The sequence below is a fragment of the Bubalus bubalis genome, chromosome 11 (genome assembly GCF_019923935.1).
Source record: "Bubalus bubalis isolate 160015118507 breed Murrah chromosome 11, NDDB_SH_1, whole genome shotgun sequence".
NCBI classification, from domain to species: Eukaryota; Metazoa; Chordata; class Mammalia; order Artiodactyla; family Bovidae; genus Bubalus; species Bubalus bubalis.
In genome coordinates this window covers 38,050,957-38,072,857 of record NC_059167.1, presented here as the reverse complement: position 1 = coordinate 38,072,857, position 21,901 = coordinate 38,050,957, and the positions used below count along the sequence as shown (strand labels likewise).

The 21,901-nt window shown below is 50.6% G+C and overlaps 3 protein-coding genes across 5 annotated transcripts in view; 1 reads left to right on the top strand and 2 right to left on the bottom strand.

The window, feature by feature from the left end:
* Positions 1 to 14,374, bottom strand: part of DUOX1 (dual oxidase 1) — a 33,582-nt gene extending 19,208 nt beyond the window's left edge. The window contains exons 1-16 of one of the 2 annotated variants that reach the window (XM_045162065.1): positions 13,958 to 14,374; positions 12,132 to 12,240; positions 9,966 to 10,049; positions 9,606 to 9,770; positions 8,671 to 8,858; positions 8,314 to 8,515; positions 8,043 to 8,209; positions 7,620 to 7,680; positions 7,404 to 7,500; positions 5,692 to 5,782; positions 4,610 to 4,712; positions 4,176 to 4,348; positions 2,434 to 2,609; positions 2,105 to 2,223; positions 1,150 to 1,287; positions 362 to 475 (exon numbers count right to left, since the gene is read on the bottom strand). In XM_045162065.1, the coding sequence (XP_045018000.1) occupies positions 362 to 475; positions 1,150 to 1,287; positions 2,105 to 2,223; positions 2,434 to 2,609; positions 4,176 to 4,348; positions 4,610 to 4,712; positions 5,692 to 5,782; positions 7,404 to 7,500; positions 7,620 to 7,680; positions 8,043 to 8,209; positions 8,314 to 8,515; positions 8,671 to 8,858; positions 9,606 to 9,770; positions 9,966 to 10,049; positions 12,132 to 12,189 (1,936 nt within the window). In that variant the 5' untranslated portion in view covers positions 12,190 to 12,240; positions 13,958 to 14,374. Of the gene's footprint in view, positions 1 to 361; positions 476 to 1,149; positions 1,288 to 2,104; positions 2,224 to 2,433; positions 2,610 to 4,175; positions 4,349 to 4,609; positions 4,713 to 5,691; positions 5,783 to 7,403; positions 7,501 to 7,619; positions 7,681 to 8,042; positions 8,210 to 8,313; positions 8,516 to 8,670; positions 8,859 to 9,605; positions 9,771 to 9,965; positions 10,050 to 12,131; positions 12,539 to 13,957 lie in introns of those variants that run through there. The other variant, XM_044924966.2, reaches the window with a different exon arrangement.
* Positions 14,375 to 14,512: 138 nt separating this feature from the next.
* The window catches only part of DUOXA2 (dual oxidase maturation factor 2), a 17,593-nt gene continuing 10,204 nt past the window's right edge, over positions 14,513 to 21,901 (bottom strand). The window contains exons 7-8 of the transcript XR_006639724.1: positions 21,112 to 21,169; positions 14,513 to 15,172 (exon numbers count right to left, since the gene is read on the bottom strand). The gene's annotated coding sequence lies outside the window, so the exon portion shown is untranslated. The remainder of the gene's footprint in view (positions 15,173 to 21,111; positions 21,170 to 21,901) is intronic.
* The window catches only part of DUOXA1 (dual oxidase maturation factor 1), a 10,729-nt gene continuing 3,694 nt past the window's right edge, over positions 14,867 to 21,901 (top strand). For both annotated transcript variants that reach the window (XM_006076310.4, XM_006076307.4), the window contains exons 1-2: positions 14,867 to 15,001; positions 21,482 to 21,656. In XM_006076310.4, coding sequence (XP_006076372.3) covers positions 21,510 to 21,656 — 147 coding nt within the window. In that variant the 5' untranslated portion in view covers positions 14,867 to 15,001; positions 21,482 to 21,509. The remainder of the gene's footprint in view (positions 15,002 to 21,481; positions 21,657 to 21,901) is intronic.

Sequence of the window (21,901 nt, the reverse complement as noted above, 5' to 3'; positions counted from 1 at the left end):
ATTCCAATCCTCAGTGAATGTGACTCTAGACCTTCTTTAATGACTTCCCTGTTGGCTGAAATTCCAGTGTGAGACACTGCAAAGCAGCAGTTCTTGGGAATTTGTGAGTCACAGTGAGCTTGTGAAATGTCGGCAGGGTCCCGTGACTCCTCCCTGTAAGTCTATCACATTCTGTTTTGAGGGGGGACCATCAGGAGGAGCTAAGGAGGATGGAGGACTCCTGATTCAACTCCTCCTAATGCCCCAGTGACTCTTCCCGCCTGACCCGGCCTGACCTTTGCCCTAGGCTGCTGAGGGATGCAGGGGCTGTAGCCTGGAGTCATGATCTCCCCTTCCCGACCCTGGCAAGCCCCAGGCCTACCTTTTATGCCCCCCACAAGCTTCTCACACATGATGCTCTGGCGGTCTTGGCCCTGGAGCCTCTTTAAATTTCTCCTCCGGAGCTGGGCAACAATCCAGGCACTGAGCAGGCTCACTGAGAAGCAGAGGCAGTAGGATGCTCAGGGGAAGGTAGAAGTCTGGGGAGATCAGTGGCTTCCTTCGCAGGTTTCTTTCCTTGGGAAGAACCCCTGCTGTCCTCACCTCCTAGGTTACCCATTCAGTTGTCTCAAATTATGAAGTGCCCTGGGAGGGAGGTGCTCTGCATCCCACAGGAAGCTTTGTGGAGCATTTAAGGTGCCTGCCTATGCTTACCTGCTTCTACCACTCGGGTCCCTTCCCAGCTAGAAATTGGTCCTTGTGCCAGAGACTGGACCCACTCTACCAGGCTGCTGATCGATCCACACACTTAGTCAAAGACTAAGTCCCAAGCCGTTGCCCCAGCAGCTACATCCCAGCCCTACTCCTTAAGCAGGCATTTGCTTCTGACAGTTTTCCACGCCCAGGCTACTGCAAATTTGCTGTGGATTGTGGGTTGCCCATGGCTCCTGAACCAATCTGGGCCCTGCGAGGGACCCCAGAAGACCAGGAAGACAATTCCCCCTGGAGCTGACTTATGTGTAGCTTTAATACTTCTCACGTCCCACCTGCTCTGATGTTTTCATCTCCTCGGAGGAACAGTACTCTGCATTGGTTGGTTGTCATAGATGCAGCTGACCCCATCCCCAGCTGACACCTCTCACCCAGCCCCACCCTGCCCATCACTTTTACCCAAGGGGAAGCAGCACAAAGTCCCGATGGTGACCCCGAAGCCAAATCCACTGCCTTCAAAATAGTCCCGCATGATGGGGGGAGCACAGGCTGGCAGGCCTTCGGTGCTGAGCTGTCCTGGCTGTGGGCAGGGGTCTCCTGGGGAGACAGAGGAATGTACAGCTATGGGCGTGCTGGGCCACAAGCTCTGGGACAGGATCACTGAGGAAGGCAGGGTGGCAGAAAGAGTTCTGGGGAGCAGAGGAGAGGGGGCTTCTTACCCCTGCCATTGTACCAAGAATGTGGCATCTGCCTACTTGGGTAACATGTGGGATAAAAAAATGAACCTCAACCTGTCTCTCCCCCACACGCACATAATACACACCCCCACACACATAGAGCCCTTTCCTCATCACTGCAGTGGGATTAGGATATCCTTGGCCACCTGATGTGAAGAGCCAACTCATTGGAAAAGACCCTGATGCTGGGAAAGATTGAAGGCAAAAGGAGAAAGGGGTGGCAGAGGATCAGTTGCTTGGATGGCATCACTGACTGAATGGACATGAATTTGCGCAAACTCCAGCAGGTAATGAAGGACAGAGGAGCCTGGTGTGCTGCAGTCTCCATGGGGTTGCAAAGAGTCTGACACAACTTAGCAATGCAACAACAACAAAGGATAGCTTGGCCCCCACTATGCTATAACCATCCTGGCCAAATGTGAGGAGACCTGGCCTCCTCACCGGGTCTCTCTGCATCTCAGTACTACCCTCGCTTGGGTACCTGCTGGGGTTTTGCAGAAGGGACCCTACATGGCTGTAGGTGGCCACCTGAGGCCCCAGAACCCAAGTCTTCAGGGGCAGAATCAGGGTCACTCCCCACATGGAGTCTACTACCCAGCCACCCTGAACCAAGCCCCCAGCTCAGGAGGGCTGAGGCACCAGATCCCAAACCCCACCAAGCGCCCTGGGCCACTCACCAGCATGCCAGAAGAAGACACTGGGCTGCAGGGCACCAGAGTCCACCTTGGTGACAGCTACTAGGACATCCCGTAGGGAAGTGTTTCTGATCTCTGCAATCTCTCTTTCAGAGAACAGCCTGGGAGTGGGAGAGGTAGTGAGCTGTTGAGATGGGTGAGAGAGGCAGGCCCCTAGGCCCAGGAACCCAGATGAAGGAAAAGACAACAGAACGTTGGGGTGGGAGTGGTGGGTCAGCTGGGAGTCAAGGGCCCATGGGGGCCATTCACGGGCAAAGGGTCTGGGACCCAGGCTGAGGTAGAGTCTGAGGCGGGAGCCAGGCAGGCCTTACCCATTCTTGCTGTTTTCAAACCAGTAGCGGTCGCCATCCCGCAGTCGCACAAACTGATCAAGGACGATGGTGCTGAAGAGGGGTCCAGGGTCCCCGTGGCTCTCCAGGAGCCCCCCAGGGAGTAGCTCCAGCCGGGACAGGTCCTGGTTGTACAGGGCCGCCGTGGCCTCCAGCACCTGGAGCCAAGAAGGGAGAGGTGCAAGGATGGAGTACCTGCCCTCTAGCCAAGAGCTGGCTCCCAGAGATCAGCCCCAGGGATCATCATAAAAAAGTGACAGTGACAGGAAGTCACTCATTATGCCCTGGGCACTGCTCTGAATGCTTTCTATAAGTTGACTCATTTATGAGAATTCTCTCACAGACTCAGCTGCTTATTTTATCAAGTTAAAACAGGCAGGCAGTCCCCTAGGTGACTTGTTCTTGAAAAGGTATGACAGTTGAAGGGTCAAAATCAGCACGAAAGTTGAATGGTTGAATGATGAATCAGAAAAAGCTTCTAATCTTTACAGGTTAAAAAAAAGTTTGGAAAATCGAATCCCTTCATATCCATTGCCTTTTAGAGACAGTATACGAACAGTGTTGTCCACCTGACTTTTACTGTAGTTCTTTTCTCCACAATGTAAATAAGCACTGTGTGCTATGCTGTGCTTAGTCTCTCAGTCGGGTCTGACCCTTTGAGACCCCATGGACTGTAGCCCGCCAGGCTTCTCTGTCCATGGGATTCTCCAGGCAAGAATACTAGAGTGGGTTGCCATGCTCTCTTCTGGGCGGAGTGGGGGCGGGTCTTCCCAACCCCGGGATTGAAGTCAGGTATCCTGCTTTGCAGACAGATTCTTTACCATCTGAGCACTGGACCAGCTTAATTCCAAGGAGGCCCAACTGAAGTTAAGGATTTGCTGCCTTTGGCATAGCTGGTGATTCCTATCTACATGTTGATTTTATAAAGGTTTCAAGCCTTATGGACATATCACTTCTTTATAACCTTTCAATTCTCCACTTTCCAATAATTTTATAAAATAGTGAGGGCAAAAACAATAAAATAATTATTTACTGCTAGCTTCCCCAGTGGCTCAGAGGTAAAGAATCCACTTTCAATGCAGGAGAGGCAGGAGATGAGGATTCAATCTCTGGATCAGGAAGATCCCCTGGAAGAGATATGGAAACCCACTCCAGTATTCTTGTTGGAAAAATCTCATGGACAGAGGAGCCTGACTGGCTACGGTCCATGGGGTTGCAAAGAGTCAGACACAACTGAGGTGACCGAGCACAACTGTAGAAGCAATGCTGTGCCCAAAAGGTAAGGCAGCCAGAACTGGTCTGCTGGCTGGCAGTCCACGCCATTTGCCCAGGTCATAGCTCAGAGTGTGACAGCTGACTCTCCAAAAGCAGCTTGAATATTGGCGTATGAAAGTACAGTTTGTTTCTGAATTAAGGACCTGCTAAGCTCATTCAGGGAGTTGTTGGGAAGAGTAAATGAGATGAACCCTATCAAGTGCAACAGATGCTCTCTAAACATTTGCTGGATCTGCACAATCACAGAGTCTAAACCTGATCCTGCTGGTCTGGTAACTTCCATCCTGGTGTGTGATCCTGGGAAAAGCGACCTGGGTGAGCTCTGCCCCTCTCACCAGGTTCTTGTCTCTGGAGCCTGTATCTTGCTGTCTGTCTTCTGTGTCTCAACTCAGCGTGACCTGGACCTCCCCCCACCCGGCCCCACCAGCAGGGGCCCAAACCCTCCTCACGGTGCCATCACTCCGGGAGAGGGCTGGGTTGATGTCCTGCCATCTGGTAACTGGAGGCAGGCCCAAGGTTGCCCTGGCCTTGGTGTAAGAGGGCAGGCCCAGATCTCGGCCCCGGAGCAGGCAACTGGCCAGGTGGTCTGTGCGGGAAAACTTCAGTGGCCCAGGCCAGAAATCTGGGGATGAGATACAGAAGAGTCTGAGGCAGCTCCTGGACCTCATGTCCGGGTTCCCACCAGCCCTGGGACGCCAGCCATACCCACACAGAGGGAGCTGTGGTCTGCAGGTCAGAAGCTCCGTCAGCAATGAGAGAGTGCAGGTTTCCCACACCCTGTCCCCCCAACCCGGCATGCCTCCCTGCCTGGTTCTGGAGCTCCCACTGAACTTTTTCCCAGGGGCCAGGGCTGCATAGCCTGCAGGGACAGCCTCAGCCTCACCTCGCACGTCCTCCACCACCACATGGTCCTCTCGCTCAGCGATCTGGGAGGCCATGCCCAGCAGTAGCGCATCCACATCTTCAGCTCTTTGTAGGTTGGGGTGCTTTAGGGGTGGGGAGAGGGGAGAGGTGTGGCTAAAGGGGCCAGATGTTGGGCAGTCAGGCTCCCTCAACCCCACACTTTGGGTCCTGGGCCCACCCAGTCCTGCTGTTTGCTCCCAAACTGGAGAGTCATTCCTCCTCTACAGCTTGATCCCCTACTCCGGATGAACAATGTCCCCATCCATCCAGAACGCATGCTGCTAGGACACAGATCTCCACAAGCACAAGGGACCTAAAACTTTACTTCTGTCTTAGGAAACTTGATGGTACAGTTGCCAAAGGCACTAGGTCTACATCTTGACCCTTGCTCTGTTAGCAACCAGTTGTGTGACAGGACCTCTCTAAACTCAGTGTCCTGCCCTTAATAAAAGGGCCTTATTAATAAAATAAAATAAGTAAAATAATACAAAGGTATTAGCAGGACACTGACATCTCTTTCAGCCCAGATCTATGACTCTGCTTTCCTCTCCCCTCTTTCCTCTTACCTGCCCTCTATGAACATACTACATGGAGTATCTGATGTTGCTTTAAATGAATGGTTAATGCTCCTTACCCCTAATGGCCTGGACAGATGATTCCTGTTAATCTCTCAGAATTCCTCCCTCCACCTTGCCCTCCTCACACATACACATTCACACGCTGCCCAGGTGTGTCTAACCGGAAGTTTCCTTGGGGGAAGGGATGGCTGGGGTACTCCAGTGCCTACATCGGGGAAGGAAAACCTAGGAAGAAGTGACACATGTAGAGCCGCATCTGCACAGCCCCCACCCCCGTGCCTCACACTGCCCTGAGGTGGGGAGGAGAACTGACGTTTGATGTGCACAGCTACCTGATCATCTCAGACATTGGTAGGGGAGAAGGCTGAGGTGCCCTGGGCTGCCTCCTCCACCCCAGCCCATCCCAGCTGGCTGCCTCAGTCCACTGCCCACCTTTACCACACACCCTCAGACACACACACACACACACAACCTCAATCCTGACCTCTCGGTTCCAGTAGCTGTTGCAGACCCGGAGAGCTCTGGAGACACTTGAGTTCCTATTGATGACCCCCTGGAAGTGGCAGCTGGCATTTCTGAAATGAAAGAAGCAGGTTAGTGGGGACTGAGGCTATGAAGTCCTAATGTCAGGCAGGCATCAGCTCTGGTCTCCAAAGCTAGAGACAAGGACCTAGGTCATTGATTCCCTAAGGTGGTGTGTGGTCAGGTCCTAAACAATCTGATTTTTGGAAGGTCCCTCTCTCCACATTAGACCAAATTTCTAAAACTGTATCCCATATTTTGCCATGTTTCATTCTCTCTCACTCTCTCTTGACAGGTAAAGATATGGATATGGATATAGATACAGTTATAGATAAACTGTCAACAGAAAAAAAATGAACAACATAAGAGTTGTGAGTTCCAGTTTTATTTAGGGAGCTTACTGAGGACTATAGTCCAGGAAACAGTCTCTGAGTAGCTCTGAGAGGACTGCTCCAAAAAGGTTGGGAGAGAAGCTAGTGTATATATATGATTTTGGCTAGAGAATGGGTGCAAACACTCGTCTCTGTAGAAGGTTACTGCTAGTCATGGGGATCAGTACCTTGGTTAATGGTTTTGTGTTTTTCTATGTGTGGGGAGATAAAAGAATATGGGTTCATTAAAATTTTTTTTCCTGAGATATCTCTAGCTATCTAAGGAGTCTGTTTTTCCAAAGCACAGAGTGCCTTATCCTTTTTTTGGTCCCAAATTCTTTTTCAGGGTATACTGTTGGAAGATAGCTGCAGTGGTTAATTCCACAAGTGGTTCCTTGTGGAACCGGATGATGGGCAACATTCTTTATATATATATGTATATGTATGTATGTAAATTAAAACATATAAAAGGGATTATTAATCATTTTTTGGAAATTACTTGTCTATGGATAACTCAAGTACTACAATTTCTTAGCCATCGTCAGCCATATCCAGAAATTGTTCTAGAGTAAAAAAATCTAATCCATGAATGTTTTCAATTATAATGCAGCTGGGGAAAAAAATAGACTGCCATGCTTTGTTTTACATACTTTTAACTTAATATGTATGTTTTTAAAGTTTCCCTCTCATTATTTTGGAGCCAACACTTTTCTTCAGCCTCACATGTTTTTATTGTAATGCCCTCCAAAGGCTTATAAGCCCCATGTTCTGTTCTTATAGCTAAAAATGCCCCCATGTAGTGTCAAAACCTGAGGTGCAGAGCTGGGGGCTTTATGATTCACCCTCTGAACCTCAATTAACTGGTCTTTAATTGGGGGGATTAATATCTACACCGGTTGCAAAAAAAAAGTGGACATTAAGGTGCTTAAAAACCACTGAAGGGGACTTCCCTGGTGGTCCAGTGGCTAAGACTCTGCGCTCATAATGCAGGGGGCTCGGGTTTGAGCTCTGGTCTGGGAACTAGATCCCACGTGCTGCAACTAAAATATCCTGTATGCCGCAATGAAGACTGAAGATCCCACCTGCCGCAACTAAGACCTGGCTCGGCCAAACAAATAAATAAATATTAAACACACACACAGTAACGTGTTCTTTAAAACAATTGTTGTCCTTCTTTCCTTCCCTAGTCACTGTTCTCTGGGGAATGGGCATACTTCAGATTGGTAAGCCTGTCCTGAGGGCAGATTTTTCTCAATATGTACCCCCACCCCTCCACACACAAACACCTGAGCCCCTCTCTCACCTCATGTAGACGCCAGGGGGCACCATGGTGGAGAAGAACTGCTCAGAGGCAGCCAGGAACTCAGGGGAGATGCTGGGGTCCAGGAAAGGGCGGTATCCTGGCCGGAGCGAAGAGATAGGATTGGTAAGATTTAGCCCTTAAATCACTCAACTTCCCCCCGCCCCCACCAAAAAAAGTTCCAGCAAGCTCTCCCTTCCTCCCTCCCCATCCCCTCACCTGCATATTCAGGGGGCATTTTCCGCAGGAAGCTGGGCAGCCACTCATACATGGCGATGTTCTGAGGGTCAAGAGAGGGGAAAGGGGAGGCCAGCGCTGGAGCAGCCAGGCCACGAGGGATCTGAGCTCAAGGAAGGCTTAGGAGGGAGATGAGGACCAGGCAGGGACAGTCACAGGACACACTCTCAGACAGGAGAGGTGCGGAGGTTCCTGTTCCCCACAAGCAACCAGGGCAGGTGGGTGGGGAGCAGGCTGCGAAATAATAATCAGAAAACCTCCTGCGTGAGTAGCGCTTTGCCTGCTTATCACCCTCAGGGGCTTTTCCTAGATGGCAGCTCTCTGGGCAGGCGAGGGTGGTTTCTGGAGGGGTCGTCCAGGGGAGGGCTCTGGAGTCTCTCGGGGACCAGGCCGTGGGGGACCCACCTGGTAGGTGGCAATGACCCTCTTGCGCGCGTGCTGGAACAGCTCCTCGTCCCCCCAGAGCGGGTACCGCCGGGCCAGCTTCTGCGCCCACAGGTTGTGATAGCGGAACCAGAGCAGACTCAGCGCCTGCAGGAAGGGCTCGCGGTTCCCTCGCTCGGCCCCGAAGGCTGCACGCGCCGCGGGAACGCAGGGAGGAGATGAGCTCGGGCTGGACCCCGGGGCGCCCCTCTCCGTCCCTCGACCGCGCCGCGCCCGGCCCCCGCCGCCTCACCGTATAGCCCCCGCGGCCCGCGGCGGCCAGTGGTGGGATCTGGCGGCGTCCACATGAGCAGCGGGGCCTGCGCGGCCCGCGGGAAGGCGGGGTCGGGTCCCGACGCCAGCTGCCCCCCGGAGAAGCTCCGCAGCTCGTCGCTCCAGGAGTGTGAGGAGCCATAGATGGCGCTGCCATCCAGCCAGCCGGTCACCTCGTTGGTCTGCGGGGACGGCGGGAGGCTGAGCCTGGGGTCGGGCGGCCAGGCGGGTCCGGGAGGGGTGAGGGCCCGCGGCTGTCGTGGGTGCGGCGGGATGGGATCCTCTCCGCGGCTGCCTCGGGTCCCGCCAGCCCCCGACCCCCGTCTGCTGCGCTCACCAGGTCCCGGGGGTTGCTGGGGCTCTGTCCGGTCTCGGGGTCCCAGCGACTCCTCTGGAAGGGCAGGACCACGTCCCCGCTCTGGTCGCGGTCGAACACGGGGTCTCCGGGCGGGATGTGGATGTTGAGGAACTCGGCTGGGCAGCCAGACTTTTCCACGCTGACGAGGTCCGATAGCACGTGGTAGCCTGCCAGCAATTGGGGAGGGCTTGGTAGGGCCAGCAGAGGGCCCCTGAGCCGTGTATGTAGACCCCCAGCTCCTTCCCTTCAAGCTTTAAAACACTCAGAAGCCATTACGGGCAAGTTTAAGCCTTGACCTCCCCACCCCTTACCAACCCTTTGTCCAAACTATTTTCATTGTCAAGTTTGGGCTTCTCCTTGGTAACTGGGAGGTGCCCGTGAGTGTGCCTAGGCAGCAGGGCTGGCAGCACTGGCTGTGACATGCAGCTGGAAGCAGCCTGCCCAGAGGGCCTGCCAGCCTCAGTGGGATGCTGCACACTGGAAAGCAAGTATGGGCACCAGGGATGGCCGACAGGAGCTGAGCATTCCTGCTCAGAGCCAACAACCCCCAGTCAGTGGGGTCAGGCCCACCTAGCACCCCCATCCTCAGCCTTTGTACCAGAATCAGCACCCTGCCCTGAAGCTGTCCTAGGAGCCACAGGGGCAGAGTGAGAACAGAGTCCCACCATGAGCCCTTCAGGATTATGCCCATGGTCCTCTCTTCCCACTCCCATCAACAGCTTAAGGTGGTACAGATTTATGCCTCTCTCTTCTCCCCCTGCTCCCATGCCTACCCCACCACCCCATTGACTCCTCTTCCATCTCTCACACCCCTCTCTCAGACCCTCCGTCACTTCTCTCTGTCACTCCCTAATGACACAGAGGTGTCCAGCTGACCCCGCAGACCTCCCTTCCCCAGAGGTTGAGGCCCTCACCGAAGAAGACCCCCAGCACTGTGCGGTTTTGCAGCGAGGCCAGCCCTGCAGGGCCCCTCATGGCGGTGTTGCTCAGGGCCCGGGGGTTGGGCAGGTGAGGCTCTCCCAGGGGCTGGTACACGCCATCTGCATAGCTGGCTGGGACCAGACGCTGTAGCCGAGAGCCTAGTGGAGGAGAGGGAGACATAAGGATGAATTCTCAGGGGGCTCCTGGGCCCTTCTCCCAGGCTCCTCTCCAAATCATGGATTCTAAAATCTTAGGAATGAAGGAGCTTTTCTGGGTACCAGCCAGCCCTTGCCCCTTAGTGATGACTACTATCCTGACCCTGCAGCTCTGGTCTCCACTTGGCTCTCACCTACCTTTGCTGCCCCATCTGTGCTCCATGAGGTTGTTGTACCACCCATCAAATCGCTGTACCTCCCATGAAATGGAGTTCTGAGATCCTGTGTGAGAACAGAGGGAAGGGGCAGCTGAGCAAGTCAGTGCATGAGAGGACAGGCTGGGTATGGGTCCAGGGGGCCTGGCACTCGGAGCAGCAGAAAGTGGACACCCAGCACAGTGCAGAAGGAAGGGTGCAGAGGGAGATCACCCAGGGGAAAGTGATGTCCAAATTCAAGCCCAATCTTTAAGCTGTTCAGTGGGAAAATATGGCAGGGAGCACTAAAGTTGTGTAACTGGTATCTACTGATAAATGGCCTCAGAGAGGAAGAGGAGGGTGGCAATGGGGCAAGGGAGGCAGGAATCTTCTACTGCCCTCACACCTCAGCTCCCTGGGGACAGAAACTCTTCCCAGCCCTAAAACATCACACAGTGCAAGAGTCAGCCACTCTTCCACCCAGGGAAGAACGTCATTCTGACTCACCTGTGGACAGGGGCAGAATGGAGAGGGGCTTGGCCCTGTCCCGTTGAGCAGAGCTCAGAGCAAGGGTGTGAGCCATGGGGCTGAGGCTTTGGGGCCTGTTGCTACTCAGGTCTTTTTCCCAGTTTCTTGGGTGGGATCAGGGACTGACTGGTCGTGTGGATAACCTTGTTGCCTCCTCTTCTGGGGCATTATGTTCCCCACATAATTCCTCCTACTGATTCTATTTTATTCTCCAAAAACTAGGATCTAGGAGGAAGCACTCAGCTGTTGAGGGAAGAACTCAGGCAATGGGGGCAGAAGGAAGAGTGTAGATGTGGAGCAAGGATGCTTCTGGTCAGTAGATCAGATGACCAGCCAGATTCCTTTCTTTAGACTAGGAGGTTACAGGGCTTAGGCTCCCTCTCTGCTCACCTCAGAGAACAGAGCAAAGAAAAGGACTCTCATCAACCAGAGAGACTGTCGTTCCACTCAGACCAAGGACAGGATCTCAGAGCTACCTTTCTGCCCCAAGACCTCAGAGCTTGCACATCAGCACACTTATACCCATAAACTCAGCAGGGGATCTGAGATGGAAGATGACTCAGGCTGTGATGTTTGAGCAAAGAATTCAACTAAGGATCCAGGACTTGGGGAAGGAATTAGGGCGGCCATACACATGTGATTTCTAAAATATGATGAGCCAATGGCAGAACAAGGAGGCCACCTCTTGGGTAGGGCATGAGGGAGAATGCCTCTGGGAATAAGAGGCAAGAGCTGGAGGAAAAAATGGAAAATGCAAGGCCCAGGGAAGGAGAGGACTGGGAAGAATGGGACTGTGAGCAGCTTTGGCAAGGCAGAAGCTTCAGGGGCTGTCTCACCATCCTATGGCTTCCAGCCAAGACCCATCATTGCACAGACTTTCTCTGCTTTCTCTTCTTGCGTCTCCTACCCCTGATGATCAGGGACTTGATCTTTTACACCTGATTTGTGGCACCTTAAGGCCACTTTTCTCTGCAGAAACCCAGACTACAGAGAATGGCCTCAGATTCTAGTAAGAGGCAGTCCAAAGCTGAAGTAACAAGATGAAACTCTTATGGAACTTATTGGGCTGGTGTCTTCTTTTTTTTTTTTTTTGGCTGCACACCAAAACTTGCAGGATCTCAATTTCCTGACCAGGGACTGATTCCAGGCCATGGCAGTGAAAGCCAGGAATCCTAACCACTAGGCCACCAAGGAACTCCCAGATCTTAATGGGTTTTGTTTTTATCATATTGTTTTAAGACACTGGTGACTTCGCTTCAGCTTTGGGTCCAATCTGAATCCAAGATTCTTTTTTGTTTTGTGTGTCTAATTAGTCATTTCCTCTATGAGGTGACTTTATGAAAAACAAGAGAAGATAGAGGAGAGAGAAAGGGCCCCCAGATTGTAAGGAATACAATAGGAAGTACTGACACAGTTGAAGGCTCTCTAGTTCTGTGTATTTGGGGAAATTTTTCACTTCATTACCATTCATCTAATCAAGAGGCTTGAAATGAGCACTCACCATGTGCAGGGTGCTGTGTTAGCTAGGGACTAGGGATACAAAGTGACACAGCTTGAAAATGACACAGCTTCTGTCCTTGGAGGATCCTGGAGAATCCTGGGTTCCTCTGCTCCTAGCCATGCTTCTCTAGTCTGTACTCACCCATGGGCATCCATGGTCCAACCAGGAGTGTCCATACCAGAGCAAAGTGGAACCTCATGATGAAAATGTTAATACGGCTCAGGTGTTAGAACACCCTAAAACAGAGACCCTAGAAAAAAAGACAAAGGATGGAGAAAATGAGCTCCAGCAGTTCAGGAGAATCGGGGTCTCTGGAAGCCCCTGGAAATCAGGGCATGGGCGTGGGCCAAGGCCAGGGTATATAGCAAATGGCAGGAGACTCACTCTCTCCCAAGAATCTTTCATTCATTCAATGAACACGTGATAAGCACCCACTACATGGTGGGCACTGACCTAGGCACTGGAGATTAAGTGATACAGCAGACAGAAACCTCTGCCTTCCTGAACTTTACTTTCTAAAATTAATTGGAAACCTTGCTTTTTTTTTTTTTTTTGTCCATGCCATGCAGCCCTCAGAATTCTAGCTTCCTGACCAGGGATCGAACTGATGCCCGTTGCAGTGAAAGTGCAGAGTCTTAACCACTGGACCACCTGGGAAGTCCTGGGAAAACTTGCTTTGACTCGTCTTTCCACAGTATGTGTTCCCTGGACACAGTCTTGCTTGTCGGCCAGAACACTGGGTTGAGGCCAGGATGCTATGCAGCGGCCAGTCCAGTAGTGTGATGATCTTAGGCAGGTCACTTATCTGCTCTGGACCTTGGTTTCCTCTTCTGGCTATGAGAATATACAAGCCTGAACTGTCTACCTCCTAGCCTGGTTACTAAAATCAAATGTGAGAATGAGGTAGAATTCAAGGCAAGAAAATTGACAAGTGTTATGTAAATATGATATAAAGAGGGTAGGCTGGAGCTTGGCTTCTCTTAGCAGACTCAGAAGGGATGTAGCCCCAGGTGCTCGTGTGTTTGGTGCTGCTCTCTCTCTCTCTCAGGCCAGCACATCACCCAGGAATGATGGGGAAACTGAGGCAGCAGGGGACTCAGGCTGCTGAGTCCCTTGAGAAGTGCAAGGCTAGTGAAGACCTCCTAAAGGCAATCTGGAGATTAAACAAACAAACAAAAACAACCTAGGCCCAGTCATAATCCAAAAGCTCAGCATGCCACTCTCTCCACCCCCAGTGAAGGGCTTTGCATAGTTAAAGCCAAAAGGCTGGACCTGCTGAAGTGGCCACAGTGCCCCTTCCCTGATCTAGGATGTCTTGTCCCTTTCCCTCGGTCACCAGTGTACCAAAAGCATGCAGTGAGCTTTCAGGCCAAGCTAGGGAAACACCTGAAGAGCAAAGTGGACATGCTTCATAACCACTCCTGGGTGGGTAGCCACAACCACTTACTTCCCAACAATCTTGAAAGGAAAGCAGAGCCTTATGACAGGGCAGTGAAGCCCCAGACAGTGGTAGAACCTGGAAAGAACACAGGTGCCTAGTTCTTTCCCCACATGGCTGCTTTTCAGACCCAAAGTACCAGAGTGGTGAGTTCCCTGGGGTAGGGGAAAGATGAGTCAAGGCCATAGGTATTCCATCTTGGTCCCAAGGGTGGGCGAAAGGGGAAAGCCTGGACTCTAAAAGCCCAAAGTTCCCTCCCTGACATGATGCAGTGGCACCAAGAGGCGCTCCAAAGACAGCCCCTCCGTCCAAGCGAACTAGGCCACCCAACATTCCCATTTCCCGAAAAACCCAGTCTCTCCAAGCCGTGGAGGATAGGTCTTCACAGGCTCATTTTAGCCTCGGGTTAAGAATGGAGGCGCAGCGGCGCCAAAGCTGAAATTCCCCTTCCCTCAGAAACGTGTGGCGGTGTCACCGCAGTCACCTTCCCCTGAGCTCCCGTGCACGCGCGAGCCCTCCTGGATCTGACCTGCGGCCGCGGCGTCTCTCGAGCGCTGACTGCTGCTTGGCTCCCGCCGGGCTCGCTGCTGGGCCGGCGACGCGCGCTGAGTCCGGCGCCTTCTCCCTCTCTGCTCGGGGACGGGCAGGGCTGGGGGGTGAAGAGGGGACTGCGCGTCCCAGTTCTAAGGCGGGGCGGGGCGGGGTGGACTGCCAGGACCCGCAGAGGTGCTCCGAGGAGACCCGGGCGCGCAAGGTGAGACTGCACGGGCTCGCCCAGCTCAGATGGGGTAGACGTCCGGTCAGTGGCGAAGCCACGTGAGCGGAGAAAAGAGCGAGTCGGCTTCTAAAAGGTCTGCTGGGGATGGGAGAGGGCCGAAGAGGAGACAGGGTGCGAAGGGACAGGGGAGACGCTGCCCAATCCTCTCCACGCGGGCGGATAAGACCAAGAGCACCGGTCAACGCCCGCAGAACCAGGCTAGGCGTTCGAGCAAGGCATCCGTCCTAAGACCTTTTAAGAGTCCGTGGTAACATCCACCACCCGGAGTTCGTCGTGAGATCTCGGGGGTCTCACCGCCCTGGAGCCCCGTCCGCGCCCCTCTGGACCCCGGATTGCATCGCTAGGTTTGTGCTAGAACTGCCCGGGGTTGTGCGCCAGGGGCGAGGGGAAGGAGGAGTCGGAGGGCTGGCTGCGGAGTGGACCGTTCTCGCGCACCCGTCCCTTTTCCGTCCTAGGCTGGGTGGGGGCGGGCGCAGCGCCGCAGAGACTGGGGTGCGGTCTGAGAAGGTTGAGAGGTACTTGGAGCGGGAGGGGCGGGGCGAGGGCGAGGGCGGGGGAGGGCGGGAAAGCATCCCGGACCTGGTTTGTCCGGTCGTAGTCTACTTAAGTGCAGTAGGAGAAGAGTAGGGGTTGCAAGAAAACCCCTCCAAGAGAAAGGGCGTGCGCTTTTGGTGACAGGGCGTCCGGACCTGGTTTCTTCTTTATCCCATATCTGGGAGCGCTTCGTGTGAGGTTCCACCACGAAGAGGCGAGCGGCGCCGGCTGCCAGGCACGCATTGTTTCGAAGAGGCAAAGGTAGGAAACAGCAGTCCGGGTTTAAGTGGCGGGTAAACTGCTGCGGTCTGTGTGGCCCGGGTGGGTGTCGAAGAGGGCCTTGAAGTGCTGTCCCCGCCCCGGCCCCTAGAGGCGCACTTCCCACATCCGCCCAGGTTCAGATCAAGTGGGAGTTCGAAGTATTGGGAGAAACTAAGAGGCAAAGAACAAAACAACAAGAAACTTACTAAGGCCACGAGGTTTACAGATGTAGAATCCTTACCTCGGCTTAACTGGGGTCTAGGTAATTCGGCTGGCAAGATTCAGCACCCCTAGGGTCCTTAACCACCTCAGCCCTTGTTAAGGATTCCTGCCCCAACCCACTTTTCAGATCTTGTTCTATTTCTCCACTTAACGGCCTTCTTTGGTGCAAAAGCACACGTACACGTGCCCACACACCTTCTTGAAGAAAAGAGACTGGGACAGGAATTCTGGACAGGGTCCTTTTAGCCATCCAGAGCTGTGAACTTTGAGTGGGGTCCACCCCAAACAGAGAAATAAACCATCACATTCTAGCAACTGGTATCACTAGTCAGAGTTCTTGACAACTCCAGGCAAGTCACCCACACTCCCTTTGTAGAGAATTGGTCATCTTTACCGGTTCCAGAAGAAGCAGAAGGCAATCAGAGAAAGACTTTAGGAAGAAATCCCTGAGAGGCCACAGAACATTAAGAATGTACAGAAGAACGTTGAATGCAGAAGTCTGGAGCTTGCACTAGGCTGTATTTCCTTGAAGACTGTAGCTTTATTTCTTGACCACCCCTAATACACACAAAAAGGAACCCCACTCTATCCTGTGGTAGGTAAGGAATGGGTAATCTGTATCTGAATTGCAACTTAAGCATGAGAAATACTTTAGTATTTTAAGAGGAAAGGCGTCCCTTACCTCTCAGGCCAGGTGGCAAAGGAGAAAAGGAAGACCCCAGAATGTGGAAATTGGCCCACCCAGTGAGAAAACACCTCAACTTTGTCACAGGGGCCTCTGATGCAGGATTTTTGTGTCTAGATGTTTATGGTACTGAGAACTCCTTCCTTGTTTTGTCTATATTTCTATTTATATGAACCTGTAGGTGTGTATATCTGACCATGCATGCATGCATGCTCAGTTGCTCAGTCGTGTCTGACTCTTTGTGACCCAATGGACTGTAGCCTTCCAGGCTCCTCTGTCCATGAAATTTTTCAGGCAAGAATACTGGAGTAGGTTGTCATTTTCTCCTCCAGGGGATCTTCCCGACCCAGAGATGGAAACTGAGTCTCCTCTGTGCGACCCCATAGACGGCAGCCCACCAGGCTCTCCCGCCCCTGGGATTCTCCAGGCAAGAACACTGGAGTGGGTTGCCATTTCCTTCTCCAATGCATGAAAGTGAAAAGTCAAAGTGAAGTCTCTCAGTCGTGTCCGACTCCTAGCGATCCCGTGGACTGCAACCTACCAGGCTCCTCCATCCATGCGGCCTTCCCGGCAAGAGTACTGGAGTGGGTTGCCATTGCCTTCTCTGTCCAGTTGCCAACTCAGCCAACTCAGACTTGAATTGGCAGGCAGATTCTTTACCACTGAGTCACCTGGAAAGCCTATATCTGACTGTGTGTTTCTTGTGCTTATTTATATTAATATATATTTATATCAGTATAACAATCTGGTAGTCAGCTAAGGGAGAAGTGGCGGATTAAAGATTGACATGAGATTTTTATAGAAAAAATTCTACTGTCAGATCCTCCTTGGCAAGTCAGGAAGGATGATGTCCCCAAGGGAAACCACAAACTTCGTGGAAAAAGCAGGATTGTTGGGTGTGAGGACTTTTCATTTCAGTCCCACCTTTTCATGCAGGAGGCCTATTAAGTTAATGATTAAAGCCAAATTAGGATCAGGGTTATCAAAAATTAACTTTAAATTGGGTTATGTAGATTAAAGAAGACCTAATTCACTAAATTGAACTAGAAGGAACTAAACAAGGCAAGTTTTATTCACCAACTGTCTTTTTGTTTTAGTCATCTTTAATAAATATTTTGGACAATTGGAAATAAATTAGTGTTGTTCTTCTATACTTGATCCAGAAACCCTTTTGTTAGTGTTTCTTTGAAGCACAATGTTAATGGGGATGAGCCATTCTTATAAAATATTTTATAACCTCCCTTTGAAATAAATTGGAGAAGGAAATGGCAACCCACTCCAGGACTCTTCTCTGGAAAATCCCATGGATGGAGGAGCCTGTCTGGCTACAATCCATGGGGTTGCAAAGAGTTGGACACGACTGAGCGACTTCACTTTCACTTCACTTTGAAATAAATGCAGGAATAATGCTAATACATGACCCTAATCAAAATACATTGCATCATCATTATTTCTTTATATTGCAAATGTTTGGTTTTGAAATTCCAACATATAACATGTACTCTTATTTGACTACTATGTATTCAAACTTGCTTTATCTTCCTATCTTATTAACCAAGATAGTCTACATTTTATAGCATTCCCTTAAAAGTATAGTCTTCCATCAAAACGTAACGGCTTCAGTCTATGTGTCATAAGTTATAAAAGTCTTAGACCAATAAATATCTGTTATAAAATATTAATAAAGTATCACCAACACATATTTTACAAAATAATTTAATCCTCAAACTCTTACTTATCTTTAGCTGGAGTTGAAATGTATGTTTCAGATTCAACTAAACATGAATATTCATGCTCTGGAGACTCCAACTATTGGAAGAGGCTTTCTGAAAATTTTGTGAAGCACTAAAAATTGACAGCATGGGTCAAATCCATTCCTGTCCAATCTTTAGCCTCAATGTAGGTGATACTGTTGACTGAGTACAGTAGAGGACAGTGAGGAAGCATAGCTCCCTCTTGTGTGAGAAACAGAAGATGCCACCTGCAGGGAGAGGGATACATTCATACATTCATTCATTCCATCTACAGACTGATTAGCAAGTACATGCTGCATTAGTAAGTTTATCCCCTGATGCAAAGATGGAAAGACAAAGCCCTTGCCCTTTGGGAGATTAGAGACGTTCAAACAGAGTGCAGTGTAATTACTGTGATTGTGGAGGTACGTTCAAAATGCCATCAGAACATTAGGGGTGGGAACATCTACACTGGCCTGATGACGTCAGGAAACTTCACAGAGGAGGTAACACGAGCCGAGACTTGAAAAGTGAAGAAGAGTTTTCCAAGACAGCAAGAGCATTCCAGACATAGGAAATAGTATATACAAAGGCATGAAGGCTTGAAAGAGCATGTCAGATTCAGGGAGATGCCAGTAGTTTACAATGGCTAGAGATTAGGCTGCATAAAAGATGGAGATGGAAGTATAGGTGAGACTGGATCACAAAGGACTTTGCATATGATGGTGAGAAGATTAGATTTAACACGGAGCAAAGAAATAAAATGATTATACTTGCTTGTTAGAAAAATTGTCCTGGCACCAGGCCAGATAGAATGAGACGGAATTAGGGCAGAGGCAGTAGTAGGGAAGGAAATACATGGATGGTTTCAAGAAATAGTTAAGAGGTAAAATGGTCCAGGTCTCTGGCTTATTTGATTGATGAGATGGTGATGCCACTGAAGAAACAAAGAGAACAGAATAAAAAACAGTGGAGACACTGAATTCAGTTTGGGACCTGTTAAATCTGAGGCATCCATGGAACAGCCAAGTGAAAACGTCCACAGGATAGCTGGCCCTTTTGTGTTTCGAGCCCAAGTAGGAAGTCTGTGTGGAGACAGATCTGAGAAGCATCATTCATGAAGGGATGAACTTGCCTAGAAAATCATGAAGAGTTACTAGAAGAAGAAAGCCAAGGCAGAATCTTGGGGAGCATGACTGTTTAAGAGGGGAGAAAGAACTGGCAAAGGGGCCACGAAAGGGATGGCTAGAGGCAGGAGACCTAGGAGAACGTGGTGTCATGGAGGCCCAGGGAGGAAGTTAGAAGAAAGAGAAATTACCACGGGGAGGGCAAGAAGGATGAAAAGTGAAAGTTTCCCTTTAAATTTAGCACTTGGTGACCTAATGGGGAAGGATTCCCAGGTGGCTCAGTAGTAAAGAATACACCTGCCAGTGCAGGAGACACAGAAGACTCGGGTTCAATCCCTGGGTAGGGAAGATCCCCTGGAGAAGGGGATGACAACCCGCTTCAGTAGTATTCTTGCCTTGGAAATTCCATGGGCAGAGGAGCCTAGTGGGCTACAGTCCATGGGGTCACAAAGAGTCAGACATGACTGAGTCTCTGGGCTCTGAGCACACATGCACACAACCTAATGGAGAAACTGGGGTTAGAGAGAAGCCAGATTCACTGGACTGAGGAGATAAGGCAGTGGACACACACAGAGGCTGTTCTTCCCAAAAACCTGGCTGTGAAAGGGAGAACATGGGACAAGGTAGCAGCTGGAAGGGACACAAAAGTTCAACGGAAAGAGCTCCTTCTCTTTGTGTTCTTAAAATGGGAGAAATTAAAGCATGTCCTTGAGAGAAAGAGCTGGCAGAGAAAGAGGAGCTGCAAAATCACCAAGAGAAAGGGGGATAACTGATGAGATAGGTGGTGGTGAAGGTGGGCAGGATTGGGGTCAGAGCCTAAGAAGAAAAGATTTCATTCCTCTGGGATGGGAGAGTTGAAGAGTTAAGAGAAAAAGCAAAACTTCATGTTAAAACTGAGGCAGAGGTTATTCGACTTGCCCCAAAGAGAGGTCTGAATCTTTAAATTGTCTCTTTGCCTGATACCATGCTTCCTCCCATAGATAGCACCAGGAGGTGGCCAGCCTAGAAGAAGAGGGAGAGTCTGGGAGCCACAAAATTTAGAACTAGAATGGGTCATGGAGATATCACCATGTCCAATTGCAGATGAGGAAGCTAAGAAACAGAGGAGGTTTTCATTTGTCTGTCTAGTTATAAAATCAGTCAGTAAAGGACTGGAACTAGACCCAGAACTGATTCCAGCCCAGGGTTCACTGTAAGGATTGTCGAAAGAGATAAACGGGGAGTAATGAAAGGCCCCCCTCCTTCCCAATCTACTAGCTTCTATTTATTAGTATTATTCTGTTCCAGGTACTATTCTTAACACTTTATAGACACAATCTAGTTTCATATTCACAATGACCCTATGAAGTTAACATTATCATCATCCCAATTTTTAAAATAACGTCAAGTCTCTTTTGAGGTCAAGTAACTTGCAAGAGGCAAAGGCAGAATTAAAATACAGAGCTTCTAAACTCCTAAACTTATCCTTCCATTGTATCACTTAACAAGACATTGCCTGGTCAAACTATAAATTATGAAGCTTCCTGGGTACCAAGGCCCCAGTACAAATCATAGACAGGAAAATGAGCAGAGCTGGGTTCCTTGATCGTAAGAGGAATTTTTTTTTTTTCACATTTTGACATGTCTGAAATTGAGATGTGTCTTACCAACAATGGCTGTTATAGTTTATTTGTTTGTTTTGCTGCACTGCACAGCATATAGAATCTTAGTTCCCCAACCAGGGACTGAACCTGTGCCCCCTGCAATGCAAGCACAGAGTCTTAACCACTGGATCGCCAGGGATGTCCTGGCTGTCATGACTTAATTCGCAGTGATTTTTTTCTCTTTCTTTCTTTGTGATACATACAATAACAGCATCCATTCCATCTGGATTTCACAAGACACGGTTGATTCAGGTACCATTTCCCCAGTATTTCGTCTGCAAATGGACAAACTAGAGCCAAATAGCTTTGAGATCAGGGAACAGACAGAACAGAGCTGAGCCAGGGTTTGAGCTGAAAGGAAGCCTGGGAATTTAAATCAAGGAGAAGAGCCGCTGTTGATGATGTGTGGGTAGAAGGACGTCTGGTCCCGGCACTGTTCCTAGTGGAGGGCGGGCTCCTTCAGTGCTCACTGAGGTTCGCTAGTTCAGCTCAGTTGTTCTCCAGTTACCAGTGCAGAAGCCAGGGTGCTCCAGAGAGCTGGTCAGACTGGAGGGCCAGTCCAGGTCTGGGAATCAGCCCTCTGGTGATGTAGCTGGATTACATACACTTGGCAGAGCTTTCTGGCCTTTGTTCCTTTGGGGACTGAGGAGGAAAGCCAACCTTTTTGTAATCTGTACCATCCTCCAGCCTTATGCCTTACCTTGACAATAAATACAGCTCTTTTTATGCTCTGTGATCTGTCTGCTTGTGCTGGAGGCCTGAGGGAGATAAAAGAGAATTATATTTCTTAAGACAGTCCCAGAGGAAGCAGAGAAGCCTTGAGGGTAGCGTTGGCACTGATTTAGGGGACCTGGGGATTACGAAGGGAGCATGTGGTGACAGAGACTGATTGCCAAGACCTTTATTCTCTCACTGCTAAGGATGGCTGAGGGATAGTGGAATGGTGGTAACAGTGGCGTCTGGTGAGCTCCAGAGAAGAGGGGTCTGGTGTACTCTCTGCTGCATCTCCAGCACCAGGAACAGTGCCTGGCACAGAGAGGGCACTCAGTGAACACCTATTGTTGTTGTAGAGCCTCTGCCTCCCCCGAACAACCCAAAATGGCTGCTTTTGGACACACATTCCCCTTCTATGCTGGGCCCAAGCCGACCTTCCCAATGGACACCACACTGGCCGTCATCGTCGCCATCTTTCTGACTTCATTGGTCACCTTCATCATCATTCTGCCAGGCATTCGGGGCAAGATGGTGAGAAACAAAACAAACCCTGCAGACCCCAGCCCCAGAGACACCTTGACCTTGGGAGGAGGGGTCCAGACTCTCTGGTTACAATCAGATTCAGGAGAGAGAGTCTAGTCCTGAGAAAACATCAGCCACCCTCCCAGCAGAGAGCTCCCCACTCCCTGACAGATAATTACTGAGTATCTGTTCTGGGCCAGGCACTTTGATCTCAGTTGACTGAGTGACCTCAGCTTTAGAGCAAGCACCCTCCC